The 23,682-nt window shown below is 45.7% G+C and overlaps 1 protein-coding gene across 1 annotated transcript in view; it reads right to left on the bottom strand.

Moving 5' to 3' along the window:
• Positions 1-12,270: 12,270 nt before the first annotated feature.
• LOC142576590 (caspase-7-like) overlaps positions 12,271-23,682 on the bottom strand; it is a 103,287-nt gene continuing 91,875 nt past the window's right edge. The window contains exon 6 of the mRNA XM_075686778.1: positions 12,271-23,416. Within this exon, the coding sequence (XP_075542893.1) occupies positions 23,007-23,416 (410 nt within the window). The 3' untranslated portion in view covers positions 12,271-23,006. The remainder of the gene's footprint in view (positions 23,417-23,682) is intronic.

Here is a 23,682-nt window from a genome sequence, read left to right as displayed (position 1 = left end):
GAAAAAGAAATGGGGGGCATGGGCAGGACACGTAATGAGGAGGGAGGATAACCGATGGTCATTAAGAGTTACGGAATGGATTCCAAGAGAAGGGAAGCGTAGCAGAGGGCGCCAGAAAGTTAGGTGGACGGATGAGATTAAGAAGTTTGCAGGGACAACATGGCCACAATTAGTACATGACCGGAGTAGTTGGAGAAGTATGGGAGAGGCCTTTGCCCTGCAGTGGGCGTAACCAGGCTGATTATGATGATGATGATGATATATTGAAGGAGCAAAATGGAATGGGGAGTGAAAGAGAGAGAGAGAGAACTTAGGTGTAGCATGGGGTAGGAAACTGGACTCAGTCTGGTTAACCTCCCTGCCTTTCCTTCTTCCCTTCTCACTATCTATAAAGGAGCAAAAAACTCTAGATTTTCTCTCTCACGTCCGCTCTTACTCGCGTCTGCGCACTAACGGCTGGCGATTCCTCAAATGAATGTTTCGTGGTGTACGGTTCGAAAAGGGTGCGCATGCGCAGTAGTAGTGACGTGGCGTTCACGAAAGCCATGGTGGGGGACCTCCTTTCAATTTCACTTCCAGTTTCGGTTTCCGGGCGCACTGAAGTGTGCTCTGTGGCGAAGTGACCACCATGCACATTCCGATTTATTCATTAATTGGGCTGAGCAGTTTATTGAATCGGCACCTTTCTGTTCGCTAAATTTTAGAGCGCAGCTGTTAAGGACTACTTTCCACATTATCGTGTCCGCGTGTAAAAAAAAATCACTAAGACAGTGCAATGCCGGGCCCACCCGCGGCGGAGGTGAGGCAGGCGTTAAGCACTCCCCATACGTGGGCCGATACCGAAGATAATGCAATGCCGGCCCGACCTGACGCGGAGGTGAAGCAAGCGTTAAGCACTCCCCACACATGGGCCAATCTCGAAGACAGTGCAATGCCGGGCCGACCCGCGGCCGAGGTGCAGTTCGCCATTAAGGGAAGCTTACACAGCTTCGCTGGTCATTCTTCTTCAGAGTCGAAGGACACTGAGTTTTTTCCTTGATGATCAATAAACTTAGCTTCAATTCATAGTATCGTAATCATGCTCGATACGTTAGCAAATTTGAATTGTTCGCGCAGTAATCTGGAATACTTCTATCTTTCATTTTTCATAACCAAAATGTGGTTTAAACAATTTTATTAACTTAGTCTCTGTTGTGAATCAGCATGCGCCGCTGACACGTGTTTGTTTTGTTAGATTCACCGGCCGTGCCTCTTGTGAATCGGCAGTGGCTGCGGTGACGTCACAAGATAAAGACTATAAAAGCTACATTAACCTTTAATAAAGCGTTCGTTCTTTGCCAACTGCTTCTCGAGTTATCTCAGTGGCGACGAGGTTGCCCACCACCGGGCCGTGCCTGCTCGATGGCGGTCCACGCCGGACCACCGGGTTTCGACGAAACGGAAGACAGTTGGGACGCCTAACAGGTGCGTCTGTAGTCCTACTTTGAAGCTTACGATATCGTCTACTCGAAGAAACGACGAGCCCTGCTAACGGCGGCATTAAGCACGGCAACAGTCGGCATAATAACGGTACGGTGCGCGCCGGCGAAGATTCAAGACCTTACCTACGAGAAGCTGCTTGAACTGCTGGCAGAACACTTTGCGCCACAGGGCAATGAAATAGCGGAGTCCTACAAGTTCTTCACCAGATGCCAGCGTCCCGACGAGGCAACGAAGGACTTCATTGTGGAAATTCGGAAGAAGGCCTGCAGTTGCAACTTTGGCGGGGCACGGGACAGGATGCTACGAGACAGACTTGTTTGTGGTCTACGTGATGGCGGCGTTCGTCGGAAGCTTTTGGCCAGACCTTCTATGACGCTGAAAGAAGCCGAAGATATAGCGTTAGCAGCAGACATGGCAGCTGTCAACGTTGATCACATGGAGAGGACACAGGATTATGGCGACGCCCATGCCGTGAGGAGCAAGGTGCAAGGTCAACCGTATTACCACAAGACTCATCCGAGCACTTCTCGACCAAGCGAAGACGTCGTTTGCCCGTGCTGTGGTAAGGCAGCAAAGTGCAAGTTTCGCCGGGCGGAGTGTTTTCGCTGCCGACGTAAAGGGCACCTAGCTAAGATGTTTGCATAGAAACAAGCTTTGCCCTTTCTGAGGAGCATTCTTCAGAGAGCGACGGCAACAAACTTTGTCTACTGAGTTTGTACACAACGTCGGTAAACTTGGTCAAGCCTGTGGTTCGCACCCTCTGCTGGAGCGGAATTCCGCTGACAATGCAAGTGGCCACCGGATCGCCTGTCTCCATCATTACATGGAAAACATACTGCAAGCATCGGCACGCTTGGCCTGCGCTCCGCGAGACGTCCTTGCAGTTGTCCTGCTTTCTCGGCAAGCTTCCCGTGAGGAGTCAGCTGAAACTTCCGGTCTCGTACGCGGGAAAGATCCTAGATGCAACTCTAACCGTACTGCAATGCGATGGCCCGAACTTGTGTGGGCCAGATGTCATCGGCGCATTTGAGCGTAGCGGAAGGCCCGTCTTCAGCATTCTCGGAGGGAAAACCTCCGGTGAACAAAATGTCCCTGACAGTACTTTGGTTAGCGCACTCTTAGAGGAGTTCGGCGATTTGTTTACGCCAGGTCTAGGGCTAATTGATGGCCCCGCACTCCATTTGCGGTTGCGGGAAAATGCGACGCCACGGTTCTGCAAAGCACGTTCTGTGCCGTATGCAATGCGGGAGCAACTGTCAAATGAAATAGACAGACTTGTTAAGCATGGCACTTTCTCGCCTGTCGACAGTGCAGAGTGGGCCACGCCTTTGGTTCCCGTTATCAAAAAGAATGGTTCCATTCGGTTGTGTTGCGATATTAAGGTGACCGCAAATGCGGTACGTGTCACGGAGCAGTACTCATCGCCAAAAATAAGGGATATCTTTGCAAACCTAAACGGTGGTGAAGTATTCAGCACCATCGACTTGAAGGATGCTTACAGTCAGTTGCTGCTTGACGAGGAAACGAGGAAGATATATATATTGGTCGTAAACACTCCGAAAGGCCTGTTTTGCTTTAATAGGCTTGCTTCCCAGGTAGCACAAAAGAGATACGTAACGTTTTCGTAGCGTTTATCCAAGACGATAAAAACGGGTTAAAGAAGACACGAATGAGAGAACTTCGGCGGGAAAACGTCGTATATCTCTGCTAATGTCCGGCTTAATTACTTTCTTGAGACGATCTAGAACAGGTCTGCAAGACGTATTCGAAAAGCTGGTCTAGAAATAGGATTGGGAAAGACAAGTAATCCCTTTGCCAAAACTATTCGTAACCACTTTCTAAACGTTTTTAGGACGTTATCAAAAAGCTGGTCTAGAAGCGGTCTTGAAAGGTTTACGATCATCTGAAGCTAATTTTCGCGGGTGACGGGCGCGATCAGACATCGTTGTTCAAAACACGCGTTTAGTTTCGCCTCACGCGGCTGGCCTATGCCGCGCAGACGTCGTCAGCCGCCCCCCTCGGCACGGCCTAGGCCAATCACGTGAGGTGAAACTGATCGGGCGTTTCGAACAACGATCTCCAATCGCGCCCCACATGAGTAGAAGCGTCGGTGTTGACTGTAAGAGCCATGGCGCAGTGCCAAGCACTGTTCCCCGCATGGCCGGCGCATCCTCTACCAAGTCGCACGAAAATGAGCCTGTTAGGAATAATAAATCCTTAATACCGCCTTTAGTAAGCTACGATGTTACAACCACAATGGGAATGACATCCTGCAAAGAACAAATGGCCACGTCTTGGCAGGTGGCCAGACCAAGCCCTTCATGCCAAGAGTGCATGAAATGAGAACATTGTGACAAAGCAAAAACACTTTATTAAAATGTAATGCTTATGCAAGGTTCGAACAAACTGTGTGAGAAATGCAAATAGAAGTAAAAGTACATCAACAATGACAAAAGTCGCAGAAAGGATTCGTAATGAACTCGAAAGTGAACATTCACTAGCACATAAACAAAATTCCAAGTACACATACAAAAATGAACAGAAAAACCTGGAGTGTACTAAAGTGTCTAATTTATCATAGTAAAGTGCGCGTGCTATTAGATGGACTAGAGTTATGCAGAAGTGACAACGGAGCGAATGGAAGAAGTAGACTGAAAAATGCAAGAGTATGAATTGGATGGTAACTGCGTCCAAGCAATGTTACCAATCATCTGGAAGCTTGAAAAGAGCACAAAAAGAAATACCACCGCATACCATCATAAAACAATCCTGTGACAGAAATAAAAAAAAATGGGAACAATGCAAAAGTGTAAATATTGCCTTTAGGATATATCAAAGAAGGTAATGGCGAGAAAAAATAACCATACAACAAAAAAGTAATAAAGTGAGATTAGTACAGAATACTTAAACGGGGGATTCAGTGTAACAAGTGAACACTACTGTAGTACAGCGAACGATGAGACAGTAATGCTGCATATTGTCACTCCAGAACGTGAGAAATGAATATGCAAGCCTCATATTAGAAACTTACATAAACATGGAAATAAACTGGAATGCACTGGAAGCTGCATTCGTGTAACAAAGGAAGCAATAGTCATAATAAATAGTAAGTGTTGTATCTAAAACGCCCTTTACAAGAGGCAAAGTTGTACCTCTCTGGCAAAAATAAAGTTGCAACGAATAATTTCCAAACCAGCAAATACATTAATTAGCACACTGACATGTCACACTTTGCGCACATCTCCAGTCTCCTAAAGTAAAAAAAAAGCACTCTGAATGGGAAAAACGTTTAACACATGTAGCCCAGAGCAAATTCTTTGCCAGTTCACTCACACTTTCACGTCCAAAAACATTTGCCACAAAGTCCAGGCACAGTTCCACTGATGTTTACCAATTCACCCCCACTTTCACGTCCAAAAATATTTGGCACACAGTCCAGGCAAAGCTTCATAGATAAACAGCTTGAGAGCACCCTACTGATTATTGTGCAGTCCCGCTGCTGGAAATAGAACTGCCGCACATGCTGCCCTGGACAGGTATGCTCAGATATCTGCACTAGTGCTCCATTTTGTCGAAGTAGACACATTGATGCACTACGCTGGTAATTGAAATGTTTTGAATGCACAAGTATTGGCTTCACCAGAAAGACTTGCCCACATACCTCCACTGGCATATATATGCACTTGCAATGCTCTTCACTCAGTAGCATTGAACTTAAAGTGTTCCCGATGTGGGAGCCATGTCTAAAACCGGTGTCACACGACCACTCTCGATCGCGATCAAGCCCGATCCGGATTGAAATTATCGATGCGACTGGCTCACTCTCGTAGCTTGCGCAGAGGAGCCAATCACGACCGAGAAATTCGATTTGTAACGGACTGGATAGCGGCTAAAAGAGCCCCGTGTGAAACCGGTATCAAATAATGCACAGACGTACGCTAGGAAAATGTGTTGCACAAGGACAAAAAACTGCGACATGCCCTGTTGTGCGAAGCGCGCGAACAGAACACATGTATATATATATATATATATATATATATATATATATATATATATATATATATATATATATATATAAAATGCGAGAGCGCTTCGCGAACTCCATGCGCACACATGGCACCCGCACGATCTCGGCAGGCCGCCGTAAAGCGCGAAGGGCGCACAGCGTACATTGCGACACATGTCCCAAACTGCAAACAATCGTACTACCTAAAGCATACAAGTTATTTTATACCAAGGGCATACTCGACTCACGTATGCAGTATCCACAAGCGAGTTATGCAGCGTACATACCCATTCGCCAAATAGTAAAATTGATAACAAGCACAAAGCTACAAGGGACTCAATACATTACTACCATTTGAGGCGTCAAATAAAATCGAATTTGGCCGTTTCATATATTGGACACAATATATGGACACATGTGGTACCCGGTAATACCATGAAATACCCATCACGTGAGTAAAGGGGGCGAAAACACAATCGAGAACCTGAAGCGCAAACGATAAAAGCACGGTATGGTGCACGCAAAATTCTGTCAGTGCGCTGTAGCGCGAGGGAAGAAAATAGGGCGAGCACTTGACCTCACCTTTTGGGATACCGCACTAGTACTGAATCATTAAAAAAATAGCCTGTTTGAACCAGTTCTCTTGTCTGCAACACTCTTGCTAAACGGGAGACTAAAATACCACGATTGCGGCTCTATTGCGGAGATCGGCAAGGTGCGCACAGACAGCAATTTTTGCCGCCTATCTTCGCATTCTGCAAAATGCTTTCTTGTTAGGATCACGCATAGCGGCCGACCCCGACGCTAGGGACACACAGGCACGATTTCGTCCCTCTAACTTTCGTCCTTATACTGCCCTTAACGCCTTAATTACAGCGTCAGTGAAAAGGCGCCTCACAAAACATGACAATGAACTTGAAGAGCTGATTAGTGCCCTCCACTCCGCGCCCTCCAATTGAAAACACTACTGATTTCCAAATTAAACTACACAAACAGATCGCACAACCCAAACTAATCACAGATCGTCGTTTTCTTGACGGCAAAAACCTGCAACACTTACATGACAAAGGGCAGCGGCAGCACATTCAGAACAGCCGCTATCATACCACAGCGCAATGCAAATGCGATAACGCTATTATGCCCGGCTCAAACAGATCGCACAACCCAAGCTAATCACAGAATGTCGTTTTCTTGACAGCAAAGCACTGCAACACTTACATGACAAAGGGCAGCGGCAGCACATTCAGAACAGTCGCAAACAGACCATAGTGCCATGCGAGTGCGATAACGCAACTATGCCCGGCTTCACGAATAACGTGGCCGCCTTGGTCACATAACAATTGAAAACACTACTGATTTCCAAATTAAAACCACACAAACATATCGCACAACCCAAACTGATCACAGAATGTCGTTTTCTTGACAGCAAAACACTGCAACACTTACATAGCAAAAGGCAGCGGCAGCACGTTCAGAACAGCCGCAACCACCACATCGCAATGCGAGTGCGGTTACGCGACGACGCCATGACGACGCGACTATGCCCGGCTCGCCCGGCTGCCCGGCATCACGAATCACGTGGCCACCTTGGTCACATATGATTTGACGACGGTATCGCCACCTTGCGCAAGGTTGGATCGCGTTAATGGGTTGTTGAATATTGTAGAAGCCGCTAAAGAGGCTGACGCGCCGTGGCGTGGCGGTGGCGTTTTGAGTCGTTTGCAAAACGTATTCACCCCTCGTTTTTAAGCTGTCTGGCTTCCAACGTTATCAAAACGCATTCACCCCTCGTTTTTAAGCTATCTTGTTTGGAACGTCTTTGATGCGTCGATTTTGGTCAAAAATCCGTTTCAGACGTTGAATCCCTTAATACGACGTTTTCAAGACTTTGTGTGCTACCTGGGTTTTGGTGTAGCCTCTGCTCCTGCGATTTTTCAGAGACGTATGGACGGCATCTTGCAAGGCATTCCGGGCATTCAAGTATATTTGGGCGATGTGGTAGTCGCGGAGAAACGCGGCAACTGCGAGATGCTGCGTGAAGTTTTCAGACGTTTCCGGCAACACGGTGTCAAGCTGAATGGGCAGAAATGCAAGTTCCGACAAGCAGAAGTTGAATTTCTGGAGCATCGTATAAATACGAACGGATTGTTACCTAAGATGGACAACATTGCTGCAATAATGAAAATGCCGAAGCCAACCGGCGTTGCGGAACTACGGGCGTTTTTGGGCTTCGTGACCTACTACCACTCATTTCTGGGAAACTTGGCTACTGTTCTAGAGCCGCTGCATGAATTGCTAAGAAAGAACACACGCTGGCAGTGGGGAGCGAGACAAGATAAAGCGTTCGGAGCAACAAAGCGGCTGCTAGAGGAAGCTAAGTCCTTGGCGCACTACGATCCAAGTAAGCCGCTTATCCTGGAAACCGATGCGTCGTCGTGTGGCGTCGGCGCAGTGCTATATCACAGAGTAAATGGGCAAGATCGACCAATTGGGTTCCGGTCGCGAACGCTTTCAGCTGCTGAGCGTAATTACGCGCAAATTGAAAGAGAGGCATTGGCAGTTTTCTAAGGGGTTACACAGTTCCGAGAATATCTGCTCGGGAATCATTTCACGCTTGTTACAGATCACAAACCTCTTCTGAGCCCTTTCAGCCCCGACAAGCCCGTTCCCGCCATGGCCGCTGCCCGGATTCAGCGTTGGTCCCTCTTGAGCGCCTACAACTACAAAATTCAGTTCAAGCCAGGAAAGACGTTGATTCCTGCAGACACCCTCAGCCGTTTACAGCTGGTGTGGCAGGAGCATAACAACACTGAGGCTGCAGAAGATGACGCTCGTGAGTATGTTCTTCTGACCGATCACCTCAATACCTGTCCTCTGTCGGCGAGTGACTTGGCTAAAATGACTTGACGACAGCGACCTTGCGCAAGTCCCCGGTTACATTCAGAATGGCTGGCCACGGTACTTGCAACCTGCTCAGGAGCCGTTACGCGTGTACATGCACAGGAAAGACGAACTGACGTACAGCCACGGAATTGTGTACTGGGGCCATCGAGGGGTTATTCCAACAAGTGCGCGGCAGTCAATGCTGCGTATGCTGCATGATGCACATCAAGGGATAACGGCTATGAAGAACCCGGCACGTTCTGTTTTCTGGTACCCAGGGCTCGATAGGGACATTGAGAAGCTGGTCAACGCATGTCCAACAAGCATAGAACGGGGCAGCATGCCTCCTGCCCGACAACCCGTGCCTTGGCCGGACACAGAGGAGCCATGGTCTAGGGTCCATGTCGATTTTGCGGGTCCTGTGGAAGGTAACATGTTGTTGATCGTGGTTGATTCCCATACGAGATGGATCGAGGTTACCGCCATGAAGACCGCCAGTTCGGCAAAGACAATTGAAGCACTGCAGACTATGTTCAGCCGGTTCAGTTTGCCGAGGACCCTGGTGACGGACAACGGGCCGCAGTTTACTAGCGAAGAGTTCAGGGCATTTATGAAGCGCAATGGCATCGCTCATTTGCGGACAGCTCCCTACAAACCGCAGTCTAATGGCCTGGCGGAAAGAGCAGTACGGACTGTCAAACAGGGGTTAAACAAAAACACACGCGGCAGTTTGCAAGCTCGGCTGGACCACATTATTTCGCATTATCGGCGCACTCCCTTGCCAAATAGGCAAACCCCAGCTTCTATGCTTCTCGGATATCAGCCACATTCTTTATTGCACAACGTCGTGTCACGACCATTCCCTTCTGCAGGTGCGTGCAACAGTGGCCCACCGCTGAGCAAAGACGTCTGGTTCAAGAACTGCGGAGTGGGTGACAAATGGAAACCAGACGCGGTAGAGTCCACCGAAGGCTCGCGAATGTCAACGGTAAAGACTGCAGATGGGGAGCCACATCACCGCCACCTCGACCAGCTAAAAACCAGGAGGACCAGCGTGGGAGGAGAAGCGGTGGAACCCGAGGCCCCCCATGCAAGTACCAACGACTAAAGGCAGCCAGAACGCTGCGGCAGACTCGCAGTCTCAAGGACACGACAGCAGTCACAGTCAGGCTCAAGTAGGCACCGACATTCGAACGCCGTCAGACGGGCGGGCCGAAGCCGAGGTTGCTACCAGCGAGCCGCAAGTGACTGACCGGGCTGAAGTGACACTGCGTAGGTCGAAGCGGAAGCACCGGCCCCCGAACCCCTTCACTCCTTAAGGGGGAAGAATTGTTGTGAATCAGCATGCGCCGCTGACACACGTTTGTTTTGTTAGATTCACCGGCCATGCCTCTTGCGAATCGGCAGTGGCTGCGGTGACGTCACAAGATAAAGACTATAAAAGCTACACTAACCTTTAATAAAGTGTTTGTTCTTTGCCAACTGCTTCTAGAGTTACCTCAGTCTCATGGGTGCAAAAGCCAGAAGTGTCGCACAAGTTGTGTTTCTATATATTCATTGACGTGCTTTAACTACAAGAACAATGTATGGTAACGCTGTCAGTTATTATGAGCGCTTCTTTAAAGATTAATTCAGATCGAAGACACTGAATATACAGAACAAAGAAATAAGTGTTATTTTGTTTCATGAAACCATTTGGAGACACTCCACGAAAGGCAGGCATCACCCCTAACAAGCTCCGAAAATTCTATCAGCTTGTGGGAGCAGCTACAAATGAATTAGTTGAGTGCAATATATCCCTCACCGAGCACCTGTGTGTGTCCTGTGCGTCACAGTGCTTCTTGCATGTTGATTGATGTGTTGCAGGGCGATTGCTCGCGATCTTGCCTTGGGACGGCCGCATTAACAACACTTTTTCTTCTTCCTTACGAAATAAAAATGAACGTAAATGCCGTCATTTAATAAACAACATCAGAGCAAATAGTGCATTCAAATTGTTTGTTAGAGCTCAGTGCAATTTATTTAAAATGTTGCACCGGCGTGGCTACAGAAGGAATAGAGATTGCACGCTGCAGGGCCTTGCACGAAGTAAAAATCAAGCTTCAACTGACCAGCCTTTTATCTTACTCAACATATTCTCGGCACGGACGTTACTTTGGTTTTGCACATGTTCTCAAAAAGCGCTGACAGCAAGAGTAAATGACACCTGCCGTATGTAATTGTTTCAAATGCCGACACAAAAATTTCACCGACGAATACAATACTACTTTTGCTATGGTTGAGCGCAGCTGTATGAGTGTTTTCATTTCGCAATATATTGGCCAGCGCAGACAAGCTGTCTCGTGACGCACATTGCAAACGGAGCGATGTGTGCTGCGACTGCCTCGCTAATTGGGAGATTGCAAGAGGGAGTGACACGTATGCGCGATTCACAGCAGCTGCCGCAGACAGACCTCCCCTCATGCAGCGCATGAGCCTCTGTCGCCTCATGCAATACCTGAAATCAAACTTAACTGGTTCGATACAAACGCATGCTACTCCGGCACCATCTGGCAGCATGCAGCGTTGCCGCACTATGCTTTTCTTCTCACGCTTTCGCCATACCTTCCTCCTCATCTTTCAACTCCCTCTGCGCTCTGCTTTCATCCTTCAGTGTACTCGTTCACTCTCGGTTACTAGGGCCATCGACGCTCCAGAGCTGCACTCTAAAAAGGGGGCATGCAGCCGCATCGGTGAGAACACAGAAACTGGTACGACTGCGGGCTTGGCTTGTTTCTGCTCGCAATCCCTGCTTTGTGCAGCTTCATATTCGAAAGTTATAAAGAGTTAATTCTGTGTTTTTTTTACTTCCAGATTTGAACAAATTTTGTGCAACAAAAGTTTGTGAGGTTCGTCATCGGCAGCAGAGTATATTTTTCCTTAATGAAAAGAATGCTCTTGCTGATCGGCGTCAAGCGCAGTTTTGGTCTGCGGTGCAGGGAGACAAAGCGGCTCCAGTGTCCAGGGCCTGATCTCGTGCGCACAGCAAAAAGTGCACTCCCAAATTTGATGGCTGTGCTGTTCTCACTCGTAATCCTAATCAATGACCCAGTTTATTACTGAGGTGCAGATTATGTGCAAGAAAAAAAAAATGGGTCTGTGTAGCTGGCGTGACGTTGATGAAAAAGGAACTTCGCCCTTTGGATGCCACACGAGTGCAGTGGGCAGGCTCAAGTGTCACATTTGTGGGCACATACACGGCTATGTCAGCAGGTATACGGGAACTGCTTCATGAATGCCAGCTTATTCTCTGCTTTGGCCATGCTTCTGAGAGAAAAAAAAAAAAGTAAAGCCTGCTGTCATGGCAAAGGTATTCTCGATGCGCGAGGGAGATGTCTACTCACTTGTTGCCTACTTTCTGGCTATGCTACTGTTACGGTCTCTTGTGGCTGTGTCGGATTTATGGACATCTACTGTTTTCTTCTCGGAATGAGACAGTGCCTCGTGCAAATTCAGCATGAGTGATCAGACCATCAGCTGCATCCTTTGCTACTGCTCTTTTGGATACCAGACATTTTGTGCTACCCTAAGATAGTGGAACCATACACTCGACCAATTGTCAATGGCACAGAGAGCCATTAAAGCCCTACGACTGGGGTGTGCAGCTGTCTGTGTATATGAAGTGAACACTGCTTAGTGTGTGCGCATCACTTCTTGTTACTTTCCTTCTTCCCTCTCGTGCAGCATAGGGTAGCAAACTAGCTTCGGCCAGGTTAACCTCCCTGCCTTTCCTCCCCTTGCACATAATATGTCTGATAGCTGTCTGTGTCCTTAGAGCAGTGGTTCAGACTCTCAAATGAATGTTAATTCTTCCTATGTATGCCAAGAATGCTTTCATGGGCCCAGCAATACACTGGACGGAACAAATCAAACGGAAACTTTATTTTTTTTTGTATTTACATGCACATAGAATTTGTAATAAGGCACAAGTATTTTTTAATGTCATGACACACAACACTGCACAGCAGTTTATGAGATCTTGCACCTTGGAAATAAATTCTCACTTTTCAAACATCTAAGCACTGATACACTGTTATTCCATCCACAGAGCAGAGTGAAAAGTGCCAAGTACACTCTTCTATGTTCACTAGAAGCAAAATCTCCACTAAAATTCAGTCCAAATAAAGATAACTTACATAAAATTGAGCTCTGTGTGAATAAAAGGCCACAATCTTTACTGGTGCCGACAAGTTGGGTATCAACAAGGCAGCCAGCCTTTTTGTTGATGCTCAACACAAAATCCTCAAATACCTAAAATCAAATGCACACACAATTGTTTACCATGACCAGGACAAGCTCCGCAGCAGTGCATAAGAAAGCGGTAGAACAAGCACAGACGTAATTTCCTGTGCTGTTGGTCTTTGCAGGAGCGTTGCATGCACAGCACTAGACCAATTCGTGTCCGCAAAACAGCACCAAGCTCTAAGAGAATGTGTTGTTTTACTACAGTTAAGGACGGTCAGAATTTGATAATTAAATGTGCCCAATAGCATGTTTCCACAATACTTCTTGCGAATAAAGTTGTCATTACAGTAGTTAGTAAGTCAGCAGCTATTGTTAAGATATATCTGTGCCAGATACAAAGGATGATGGACACTTCCAGTGGCTTTTTACAGCATTAAGGTCTGAACTAGCTGAGCAAAAAGCAACTGGGATATGCATGATGCTATCATCATCACGTTTGCCAATCTGTTTTAGCTGGTTGCAATGCTTGCTTCTCACTCCGATGGTGGGTAAGCGGAATATGTTTGAACTGAACTGCCTGGCTGCTGACTGCACTACAGAAAAAACATCAATGACTATAACACTCACTAAAAAAAGAATTAGATTGCTCTGCACCGTGAAACAATGTTAAATGAAAGGGCGCAAAAGGGTGAAAATATACAAGGTAAGGAAGGGGGTGTAAAAAGCCTGAAGGAAGTGAGTGGAAAGTTGGATTAACTATCTCCCTTGCAATTGTATTTTTATAAGCAACGCTCATGGTGAATAATGTAAATTGAGGACAAAAAAACAACAGGATTACTGGATTAAGCAGCCCACTAAAATTCAACAGAACTTGCCCCCTTTTTAAAGCATTAAAAACAAATGTTTTCATCTCTCGCTTTGGCTATCAATTTAACACTTGCAATGGCCAGACAACAATAAAAAAAATATGTCAAGACATACACATGTGCATTCTCACAAGAGCCAACAAATACAGATGTCTACAAAGTGCTGAGTGGTAAGAAGTGGCCCTTTCACGATCACACAGCAGAAGGCAGTCTTAGTTGCAGTAATGCACAGATAGAACACACGAACAGGTACAGATGACAATACAGTGAACCTATAATATGTCTAGAAATAAACACACATCAAAACCAAAACTATTAAGGCACATCACTGTGATCAAGGTACATTTTTGGCTGCAGTCTGAACTACTTACATTGCACATCACATAACCTATCCACATATGTTGTTCTCTTGAGCATGATGGTGAGCGAACAACGCTTGAGCATTAGTAATTGGGCAAGATGGATGACATTCATTGTAGAATGCAATAGCAGAAAGGTAAAGAACAAGGCACTGACAGATTTTACGTTCTTTGTTGTCAATTTTTGTACTCTACCAAAATAAACAAATATGCTTGTTTGTAAAAAAAAAGCATTTGGCTAGGCTGTTCTTAATACAAGATAACTTGCATGTCAAGGTCGACAATAAACACACAATGTACAGGTAAAAGAAAAATAAAGAACAGTAGGTGTCCTTTAACACAGCTCTAACACAGCTCTAACAAGGACATCAATGACCACCAAGTAAGCTTCATTAATGAGGGATTGATATACGTCAACTGTGTTGAAGACAAAGCGCACGAGAAATGGCCAGAGTCCCTAGAAATTAACCACACTCAACAGACAGACAGAGCTATGCAAAGCGGGAAGGCAGGTTGGGAGGATCCGGTAACAGCAGATTTGTTGAAGAATGGTGGGCTGGTTGTTCTAGAAAAACTGGCCACCCTCTATACGCAATGCCTCATGACTTTGAGCGTACTGGAATCTTGGAAGAATGCTAACATAATCCTAACAGATAAGAAAGGGGACGCCAAAGACTTGAAAAATTATACACTGATCAGCTTACTGTCCATTGCGTACAAAGTATTTACTAAAGTAATTGCAAATAAAATCAGGAACACCTCAGACTTCTGTCTAACAAAGGAACACGCAGGATTCGGTAAAGGCTACTCAACAATAGACCATATTCACACTATCAATCAGGTGATAAGAGAAATGTGCGGAATATAACCAACCTTTATATAATATATAGCTTTCATTGACTACGAGAAAGCGTTTGATTCAGTCAAAACCTCAGCAGTCATGGAGGCATTACGGAATCAGGGTATAGACGAGCCGTATGTAAAAATACTGAAAGATATCTATAGCGGCTCCACAGCCACCGTAGTCCTCTATAAAGAAAGCAACAGAATCCTAATGAAGAAAGGCGTCAGGCAGGGAGATACGATCTCTCCAGTGCCATTCACAGCGTGTTTACAGGAGGTATTCAGAGACCTGGATTGGGGAGAATTGGGGATAAGAGTTAATGGAGAATACCTTAGTAACTTGCGATTCGCTGATGATATTGCCTTGCTTAGTAACTCAGGGGACCAAATGCAATGCATGCTCACTGACCTGTAGAGGCAAAGCAGAAGGGTGGGTCTAAAAATTAATCTGCAGAAAACTAAAGTAATGTTTAACAGTCTCCGAAGAGAACAGCAGTTTACGATAGGTAGCGAGGCACTGGAAGTGGTAAGGGAATAGTTTTACTTAGGACAGGTAGTCACTGCGGATCCGGATCATGAGACTGAAATAATCAGAAGAATAAGAATGGGCTGGGGTGCGTTTGGCAGGCATTCTCAGATCATGAACAGCAGGTTGCCATTATCCCTTAAGAGAAAAGTTTATAACAGCTGTGTCTTACCAGTACTCACGTACGGGGCAGAAACCTGGAGGCTTACAAAAAGGGTTCTACTTCAATTGAGGACGACACAACGAGCTATGGAAAGAAGAATGATAGGTGTAACGTTAAGGTATAAGAAAAGAGCAGATTGGGTGAGGGAACAAACGCGAGTTAATGACCTCTTAGTTGAAATCAAGAAAAAGGAATTGGCATGGGCAGGACATGTAATGAGGAGGGAAGATAACCGATGGTCATTAAGGGTTACGGACTGGATTCCAAGGGAAAGGAAGCATAGCATGGGGACGGCAGAAAGTAAGGTGGGCAGATGAGATTAAGAAGTTTGCAGGGACAACATGGCCACAATTAGTGCATTACCGGGGTAGTTAGAGAAGTATGGGAGAGAGCTCTTTGCCCTGCAGTGGGTGTAACCAGGCTGATGATGATGATGAACAGACAGACAGCTAATGTACTTTTTTGACAATGAGAAATGAATTCGAGAAGATCCCCTTGTAGTCTTTGACTTCGGGGCCTCCTCCTGTCTTTCTATTCATCAGAACAAAATGGATTCTCGTTCTGAAATTGCTGCCACAGTTTTCGCTACACTGTGCAATCCAAGATGCCTCAATTATTTCGTACGTCGGCTCAACAGGACTGTTTCCAATCACTGCACTCTTCAAAGCGAAATATGCACCTGCATAACCTTTAATGAAACATGAGGTCCCCCTTAACATCTCTGCATATAATACATTACTATTTCTGTAAGCAGTCTTAAGCACATCCCTGCATGACCAATGCATTGCTTACAACAGGACAGCAGAAGCTAGCAGACCGCTTGTGTAAACTACTAAGCAGTTACTAGGCATGGAGTTGCACATATTTTTTGCACTTCAGTTTTTCTATGCTTTTCATGTGTGGACAGTACATAGTTATGAGTGTGGCTAATTTTTTCAAACTCTAGATTTCATGCCTTTTTTTTTTTAATCATGGTTACTAGCACTCTGAGAGTGGTTTGATGAACAAAAGACAACAATGTGGAAATGAGCTTCTCGACATGCAACAGGTCTCAAAGAGTCAGCAAAAATGTGCCACAGTGAGGGAAGTTTCACAGCCTTAGATCTCTGCTCACAGTCGTACACATATTTATTTCCATTTGTCAGTTGTGCATTTCATTTTCTCGCTCTTACATTTCGTTATTTCACATAACAGCCCTAATGCATTCCAGAAATACCACGCAGTGCAATCAGAACACGTTGCTAGCCCTTACTATAAAAGGTCTGCTTGAATGTATTGAGCATACACAATCCTGCCTATTCAAAGCAAAAGAAATCTTTATACAGCAGCAATAAATTCTCCATGGTATTTCTTGAAAAAAATAATTCCTCTGCTTCCACATGCAATGAAAAAAATAAAAGGCTATATGCTGCACAGTGATTTCTGCACACCCCGCCAGAAAAGGCAAATTAATGATTTTCTTTGTCAAACACTGTAAGCCTAAAAAATGCGAAAAGGTATCCTGGATGCCAAGCTCACAGGCTTTGAGCATAGAACTAAAGGAAAGGACAAATGAAGGAAATTATAATTTGTCCATAGATACTCAACTGAGAGAAAGCAACCACAAAAGACCAGCTCTTATGTAGCCATGAACTGCAACTATAAACCAACACAAGAAAAAAGCCTGGCAGGGACTGAGGGAAAAAAAAAAAAACTACATTTTAAGGGTTAAGAGGAGTCTACTGCACATTACTATGGTGCTCCCAGCAGCATTGAACTCATAACAAATTGAATAAAAATAATAATGAGAACAATGTGATAGAGCTACAACAATGCCATGTCTGTTGCCAGCACAGACCATACTTCGAGAACATTGTATGACAAAGATATGCTGTACCACACTCAGAGGCTGCATTGCACACAACACAAACACAGTTTCCTCCTTGCACTGTAACAGCTATGTGACCACACAGGACAAAATCGTGCAGTACATGGCCCAAGGAACCCATCAAACGTAGCTGGCTACAGTAAGTACCGTATTTACACGATTGTAAGTCGACTCGAATGTAAGTCGACCCCCCCATATCGCTTCACCGGGAAAAAAAAAAAAGCAAACCCGAGGGCGTATTCGATAACGAAAATTTATTAGTAGCCGACATGGTCACTGGACTACTCGTCTTCACTAGTGCTGCCATCGTCATCGTTGCTGCGGTGCCACAGCGCGTCGTGGTCCAACGAAATTTCAAATTTGGCAAACGACCGCACCAGGACATCTTGCAGAACAGCAGCCCACGCCAAATGCACCCAACCACACGCAGCCGTCAGGGAGGCTCTTTTGACAGGTCCGGTTGGCGTAATTTCGCAGTCTTCTGCCGCCAGCCACTCGTTGTACTCACGGCGGAGCAGAACCTTAAAATTAAGGCGAAGGTCCGGGCTTGTTTCATGACCACGTCGCACTTCAATGGCAGGGACCGATCACGCATTTCAGCGACGTACGCCGCAAGCTTAGCCTACAGCTCCGGAAAGCGTCCAGACTTCACGTGGGAAATTTCTCACTTGCCGCCACAGGGTGAAAATTTCGCTTCGCTGCAGTCGCCACTCTCGCACCACCCGTTTAGAAACATCGAAATTGCGGCCCGCTGCGCACTGATTTGTTTCTTCGGCGTAAAGGATGGCAGCTCTCTTGAACGCTGCTGTGAACGAGTGCCGAAAGATTAGTGGGCCTGCAGCACTTATGACGACTGGGGAAGCATAGAAGTAGCACGTAGCCGGCAGTCAAGTGGAGCGCGTCAAAAAGTTTGTCAAACCAATACCAATGCCTTCAAATAGAGAAAGAGAAACCCGCGAGCGGTGTCTGCTCTTCCATGAACTACCGATACTCCCCGCAAGCGCCGCCGTTCTGAGGGTGCCGCCGCAAATGGGAACAGCGGCGCTTCCATCAACTATCGACACCCCCCCATGAGTGTGGCATGCACTGTAAGACTCTCAAAAATGTTGAAAAACCCTTCTGAAAAGCGAACAAACATGCGGGATAGCGAAAAGATACGGGTAGGGCCATAGAGCAAACATAAAATTGTAACTACGTTGTAGCTCTCGTTGGTATCGCTTTTTTTTTTTGGCGGGGCCATGTTTTGGTTTCGATTGTAAGTCGACCCCCCAACTTCAGACTTTCAAATTTTAAAGAAGGGGTCGACTTACAATCGTGTAAATACGGTAGCATCTCACGCATGTTAGCACTGTATGGCACAGAAGAAAGTAAGCATGATTAAATGATGAGGCAAACCAGGAACAGCTCAACAAAGTATTGGCCTCACACATTGAGTGCTGTTCACTTGTAGTGATGCTAAAAGAAACGTGAAAGTTCAACTGCAAGTATAACCAGATGCTGTTACATCTGGGCTGACCATTACCCTACCTATTAAGAATACTTGCACTATCATGGAAAAATGAACTACAGAAGGGAAGTATGACATTTCTCAATGTTAAGATCCCTTGGTGGTCAGAATTAAACTGCAGTCCTCCACTACAGCATGCCTCATACATAATCAAATCATGGTTTTGGTATGAAAAACCCCAGAATTCAGTTCAGTTCAACATCTCTCACAAATTGATAACTCATTGGTTCAGTTTTGCACGGCCACATATCCAGTCAGCAAAGATGGCAGAAGTCAGAAACTAAGCCTAGAGAATAAAAAATGCAATCCAGTTAGTTAGAATTAGATTGCTCATGAAAGTACGCCTGGATAACGGGCAGGACTTTTCAGTTATCCTGGCAAGGAACCGAAATAGAAAGAGTGGACCTCACATAGCTGCTCAGTCTTAGGTTTACTTATCAGCGCAAAGCCTAGAGCCTAGCATTGTGCTGAAGTTAATGGATAAAAATCAAAGTGATTGAAAAAAAAATATAATAAGGTCACTGATTTCAGCCTTTGAGTTCCATGACTACACATTCAGCATTAGCAGAACAGAAGAAAATTTAAAGCAGGTAGAACTTGAAAATCATGCTTTGCAACACCCAGGTGCTATCCAACAACTTGCCTATGACAGCGTTTTAGAGTGAATAAAATTGTGCATCTAATCATGAGACAGACAAATTCTTGAAGAAAGATTCTTCAAAAGAATCTGATCTATGACTACTCTATACATTACACAAAATAGTAACACTGTTATGCACAATTTTTCAATACAGCAGCTGGACATGACGCTCATGCAACATTATTTATGAGCACGCCTGTCTCTGGCAGCTATCACCTCTCCTCCTCCCTTAACCCTTTCCAATCGGCCCAAGTGGCCATTCACCTCATCTGCCATCTCTGGGCTTGTTGCACGAAGCCAGGTGTTGCACAAATCCAGTTCAAGGCCAGCAGGGGCTGTGCCACACAATTTATGAAGTGTTTCGGCTTCAGCACGTCAAAATCTCCCCAGTGACTCTGAGGAGAAGCTCGTTGCATACCAGCGCTACGTAATCAAGGCTGGAGAAGGCCTACCTATGAGGTCGAATTGGGAATGATGACCTGATGTCAGTTTACTTTGATATCCCTGTGGCGTTCATGATTAATGAAAAGGGCACCAAAGAAGTTAAACTCAGAACTACGGGGTACAAAAAGCAACCAACAACAATAATGTTGTGCTGCACTACCAATTGGTGAAAGCTGTCACCATACATTGTTTTCAAGTGCAAGACCCTTCTAGCAGGAGAAATGTTTCCAAAAAATCTCGTCGTGCGTATTCGCAAGAATGGTAAAACGAGTAGCACAATGGTGGAGAAATGGGTTAATATGGTTTGGCAATGCCATGCAGGAGTTCTGTTGTGTGGGGTGTAACTCTTGTTCTCGAATCCTACCGTGGTCACTGGACCGATACAAAGACCATGCTTTCGCAAAGTGGTACAGACATAGCGATTATACCCGAAGGCATGACGAGCCAACTTCAACTGCCATTAAAGGATAGGACTCATATAAACGTTATACTGGATGGCTGGCATTGCAAGAGCATCAGCTCACTTCTCCCAGTATGAAGCATGCTTTGCTTAGCCAGCTGGCGAACTGGATCGCAGCAGCATGAGATGGAATTCCAGCTCAAACTGATTGTGCGAGCATCCGAAAGTGCAGTATTTCAAGATCTTTTGGTGGAAACGAGGATTGTCACTATGAGAAGAAGTCAGCGACAAAGAGCACAGCGATGTCAAGGATGAAGATGATGAATGAACAGTGGATATGCTTACGACAAGTGCTCTTGTGTAATAAAATACCTGCTCTTTCCTCAATAAAATTGTCTTTCTTTGTTCGGCTTACATTTGAAAAAAAGTTTTGTATTACTTTCTGGCCTCGCAAATTTCGAACGTTGGCCTATAATCAAGGTCGCTCGAGATTCGAGTAAATACAGTAATCGCTCAAAGTCACACTTGCGGGTTGCCTCCAACAATTGAGCATACCACAGATACCCTACATTTGTACAGAATTTAACATAAGGTATTGTTTCCAACTTGAAAAATGAAAGAAAAAAAGAATAGGCCATCGGTATAACACTACCTAGCAAAACATACTTCCACAGCAGCTTTCTCAAAACTGTACTGCAACCTCATTGACTCGTCAGCTTTGTTACCCCACAGATAGATGGTGCCTAACACACCTTTCCTTTTGGGCTCGGTGGCAAGAGCCACCACCCTGTTTCAAAAGGGGTACTCATAATGTCCACCCATCAGTTTCAAATGAAACAGTGTGCAGGTTGTCTTTGTAGTTGCCATCATGCAGCTCTGCTTTGGAGACACCAAACATGAGCTTTGAGAAAAGAATGACGGTGCACAGGTACCTGCAGGGTGGCACCCATGTTTAACTACATAATGAGCAATGCCTTAAATCCACAATATATCGCCGACCAGTATTTCAGACCCTGATAATTCGAACATGCTCGATAATTCGAACTGCTTCGCAGCACTCCATTTGGCCCCAAACACTGCATAAGGACGACTGAAATTTTGGACACCTTAAAGCACGGCGTTCAATAATTCGGACAGCAACTGCATGATTATGCATTAAATCACCACTGAATCGAGTAGAAATAACTATCTTTTGGCCTCAATGTGGCGCCAGCATCGCCGTGGCATGTTCATTGGCCATGCTACCAGCATCTTCTCAAAACCAGCGAAGCTTACCAGCTAGTATCAACTGCACCCAAACCGCAGGACAAGCAAAGCCAAACCTGGGAAGCCACTGTAAAGCTGCACTGTAGTGAGAGTACCACCAGTGTCGGTTCCGTGTGTCCAGCGCTTGTTCTTTCATGTGTTAAATAGCAACATGGTCCTGGCGACTTCTCCAAGTTGTTTCAGGCAGTACTAACTCCACTTTTGGTGTCTGCACCGGCGAGGGCGGTGATTGGGTGAGGGAAGTGGCGGACAATGACTTGTGAAAAAAAAGAAAAACCTGACCCCATACAGCTATGGCAGCGTGGTTAACTTCTGTTATGTTGTCAGTGGATGAAGACTTGGTGCATGCATTAACTTTACTTTCGTCTATCCGTGGCACCAGCAAGACAATGGTCAACATGTGGACTAAGCAGATGGCAAGCAAGCGTACGTGCGTTCACCAATACATTCACAACCTAGGGCTATATTCTCAGACGATCACTTTCAAAGATGCCTTCACTTTTGCAACATTTCCCATGACAAGCACCGGATATGCCAACAGAAAACAGGCTCCTGGCCCTATGATAAAACAGCATGCTTGGTGCTGTGCCAAGAATGCTGGTGACCGTAGATGCCGATATATACTACACTAGTCACACAAAATCCTGCATAAGTGAAAGTATTCCTGAAAGTGGTCATCCGAAAGTAAGGCAAACTGTGTTTTTGGCTACTTGTGAAATGGTTCACTTGCTTTTTGGTAAGTCCAACACCATGGACTACCAATAATTCTAACATTTAGGCAGTCCCCATCGAGTCCAAATTATCGGTCGGCAATAGTACATTGAAAGCAAAACTGTGACTGGGTATGCAAAATGAGCCTGAAGATTGTTGGGATCAATACATAACACGAGGAGCTCATTTGACGCGTCAGTCTAAAAACAAGAGGCCTTGGTTTGTATGCAAGTTGGTAAGCTATTTCAAATCGCAACAGTTCAAAAGGGTTGCCTCACAGTTAATTGATTTACCTTAGTTATAGAACCCTTCCAGTCCATTTCAGCCAAGCTTAGATAACATAACCTGTAAGCATAAAAGCAAGCTACTGCAATGAGTGGGTTGACAGATTTGAGCAAATTTTGTGCTACTAGTATAATGGTAGGAAGAGACTGAGCCTTCTTCATCTTTGTAGCTCCCATGCAAAATGGTGAAAAAACGCCACATGGATTGCTTTTTAATGGAGCCGAGCCAAATGGCATCTTAAGTTCAAGCTCAGTGCATCCATGAAGCTTACTGGGCACTGCAATCCTACAGTTGTTGGTACGTTTGCAAATGCTACAAAATCAACTAAAGTGGAACTGGCTATTCAGGTTATGTGGACTTCTTTTTCATCAATGGCACCAGCGGGTATACTGATCCCACTGAAGCGGCTGCCTCTGCAAGGCTGGCAGTGAGCATGTGTGAGGCAATTCTCGCAGGCACACTTTGCATTCACGAAAGAGGGTGATTGTCAAGGCCCTGACATGTTTGAAATATGGTTGACACACACAATGTAATCTACAAGGCAGTGTGGGATACTTCGGGCTCCTCTGGCCTGCGTTCAAAGAAGAAGCCTGGGTTGAAGTACAGCTTCTTCCTCCAGCCCCGCAACTCCATACTGGGCGTCTGCTTGCTGCCGTCGTGGGAGGACCACCTCATAACGGCATCCTGGACGCGGTGCATCAGCTTCTCCAAGTGCATAGTACTGGCGTGTTCGCTGAAGACCGTGTAGACGGCCGAGAGGAACCATGAACCTCTTTCGTTGTTTTTGAGTGCCGTGTAACCAGGGATGGTTGCATAGGCGATGTACATGTCTGACCAAGTGGCTATGCGCTCCGGACTCGGTGACACTGACTCAGACACCTCAATTTGTTTAGCGTCTGCAGTGTCGTACACAATGCTACTGGAGGTTCCGCTGTCGAACTTGCCTGCACGAAAGGCAAACAATACAACAATAAATGCACATGTTGCTGCTGTTAAAAAAAAAAAAAAGAAAGACAACAGTAACAACTCTGCCTAAGGTTCCAAACATCTTGGCCTCAAGGAGCACAGCAGGCTTTCAAGAAACTTGAAGAAGTCCTGGAGCCTCTTCACCACAAGAGCCACATAAAATAAAAGTAGAGATGATGGAACCTATGGGAAGTGAAGCTTTCACTAAGTGCTTAATTAAATTCTGCACAGCTGAATGTGGCGC

The sequence above is a fragment of the Dermacentor variabilis genome, chromosome 3, assembly GCF_050947875.1.
Source record: "Dermacentor variabilis isolate Ectoservices chromosome 3, ASM5094787v1, whole genome shotgun sequence".
Taxonomy (NCBI): Eukaryota; Metazoa; Arthropoda; class Arachnida; order Ixodida; family Ixodidae; genus Dermacentor; species Dermacentor variabilis.
The sequence above is the reverse complement of the archived record's forward strand: the minus strand, read 5'-3'. Positions and strand labels throughout refer to the sequence as shown.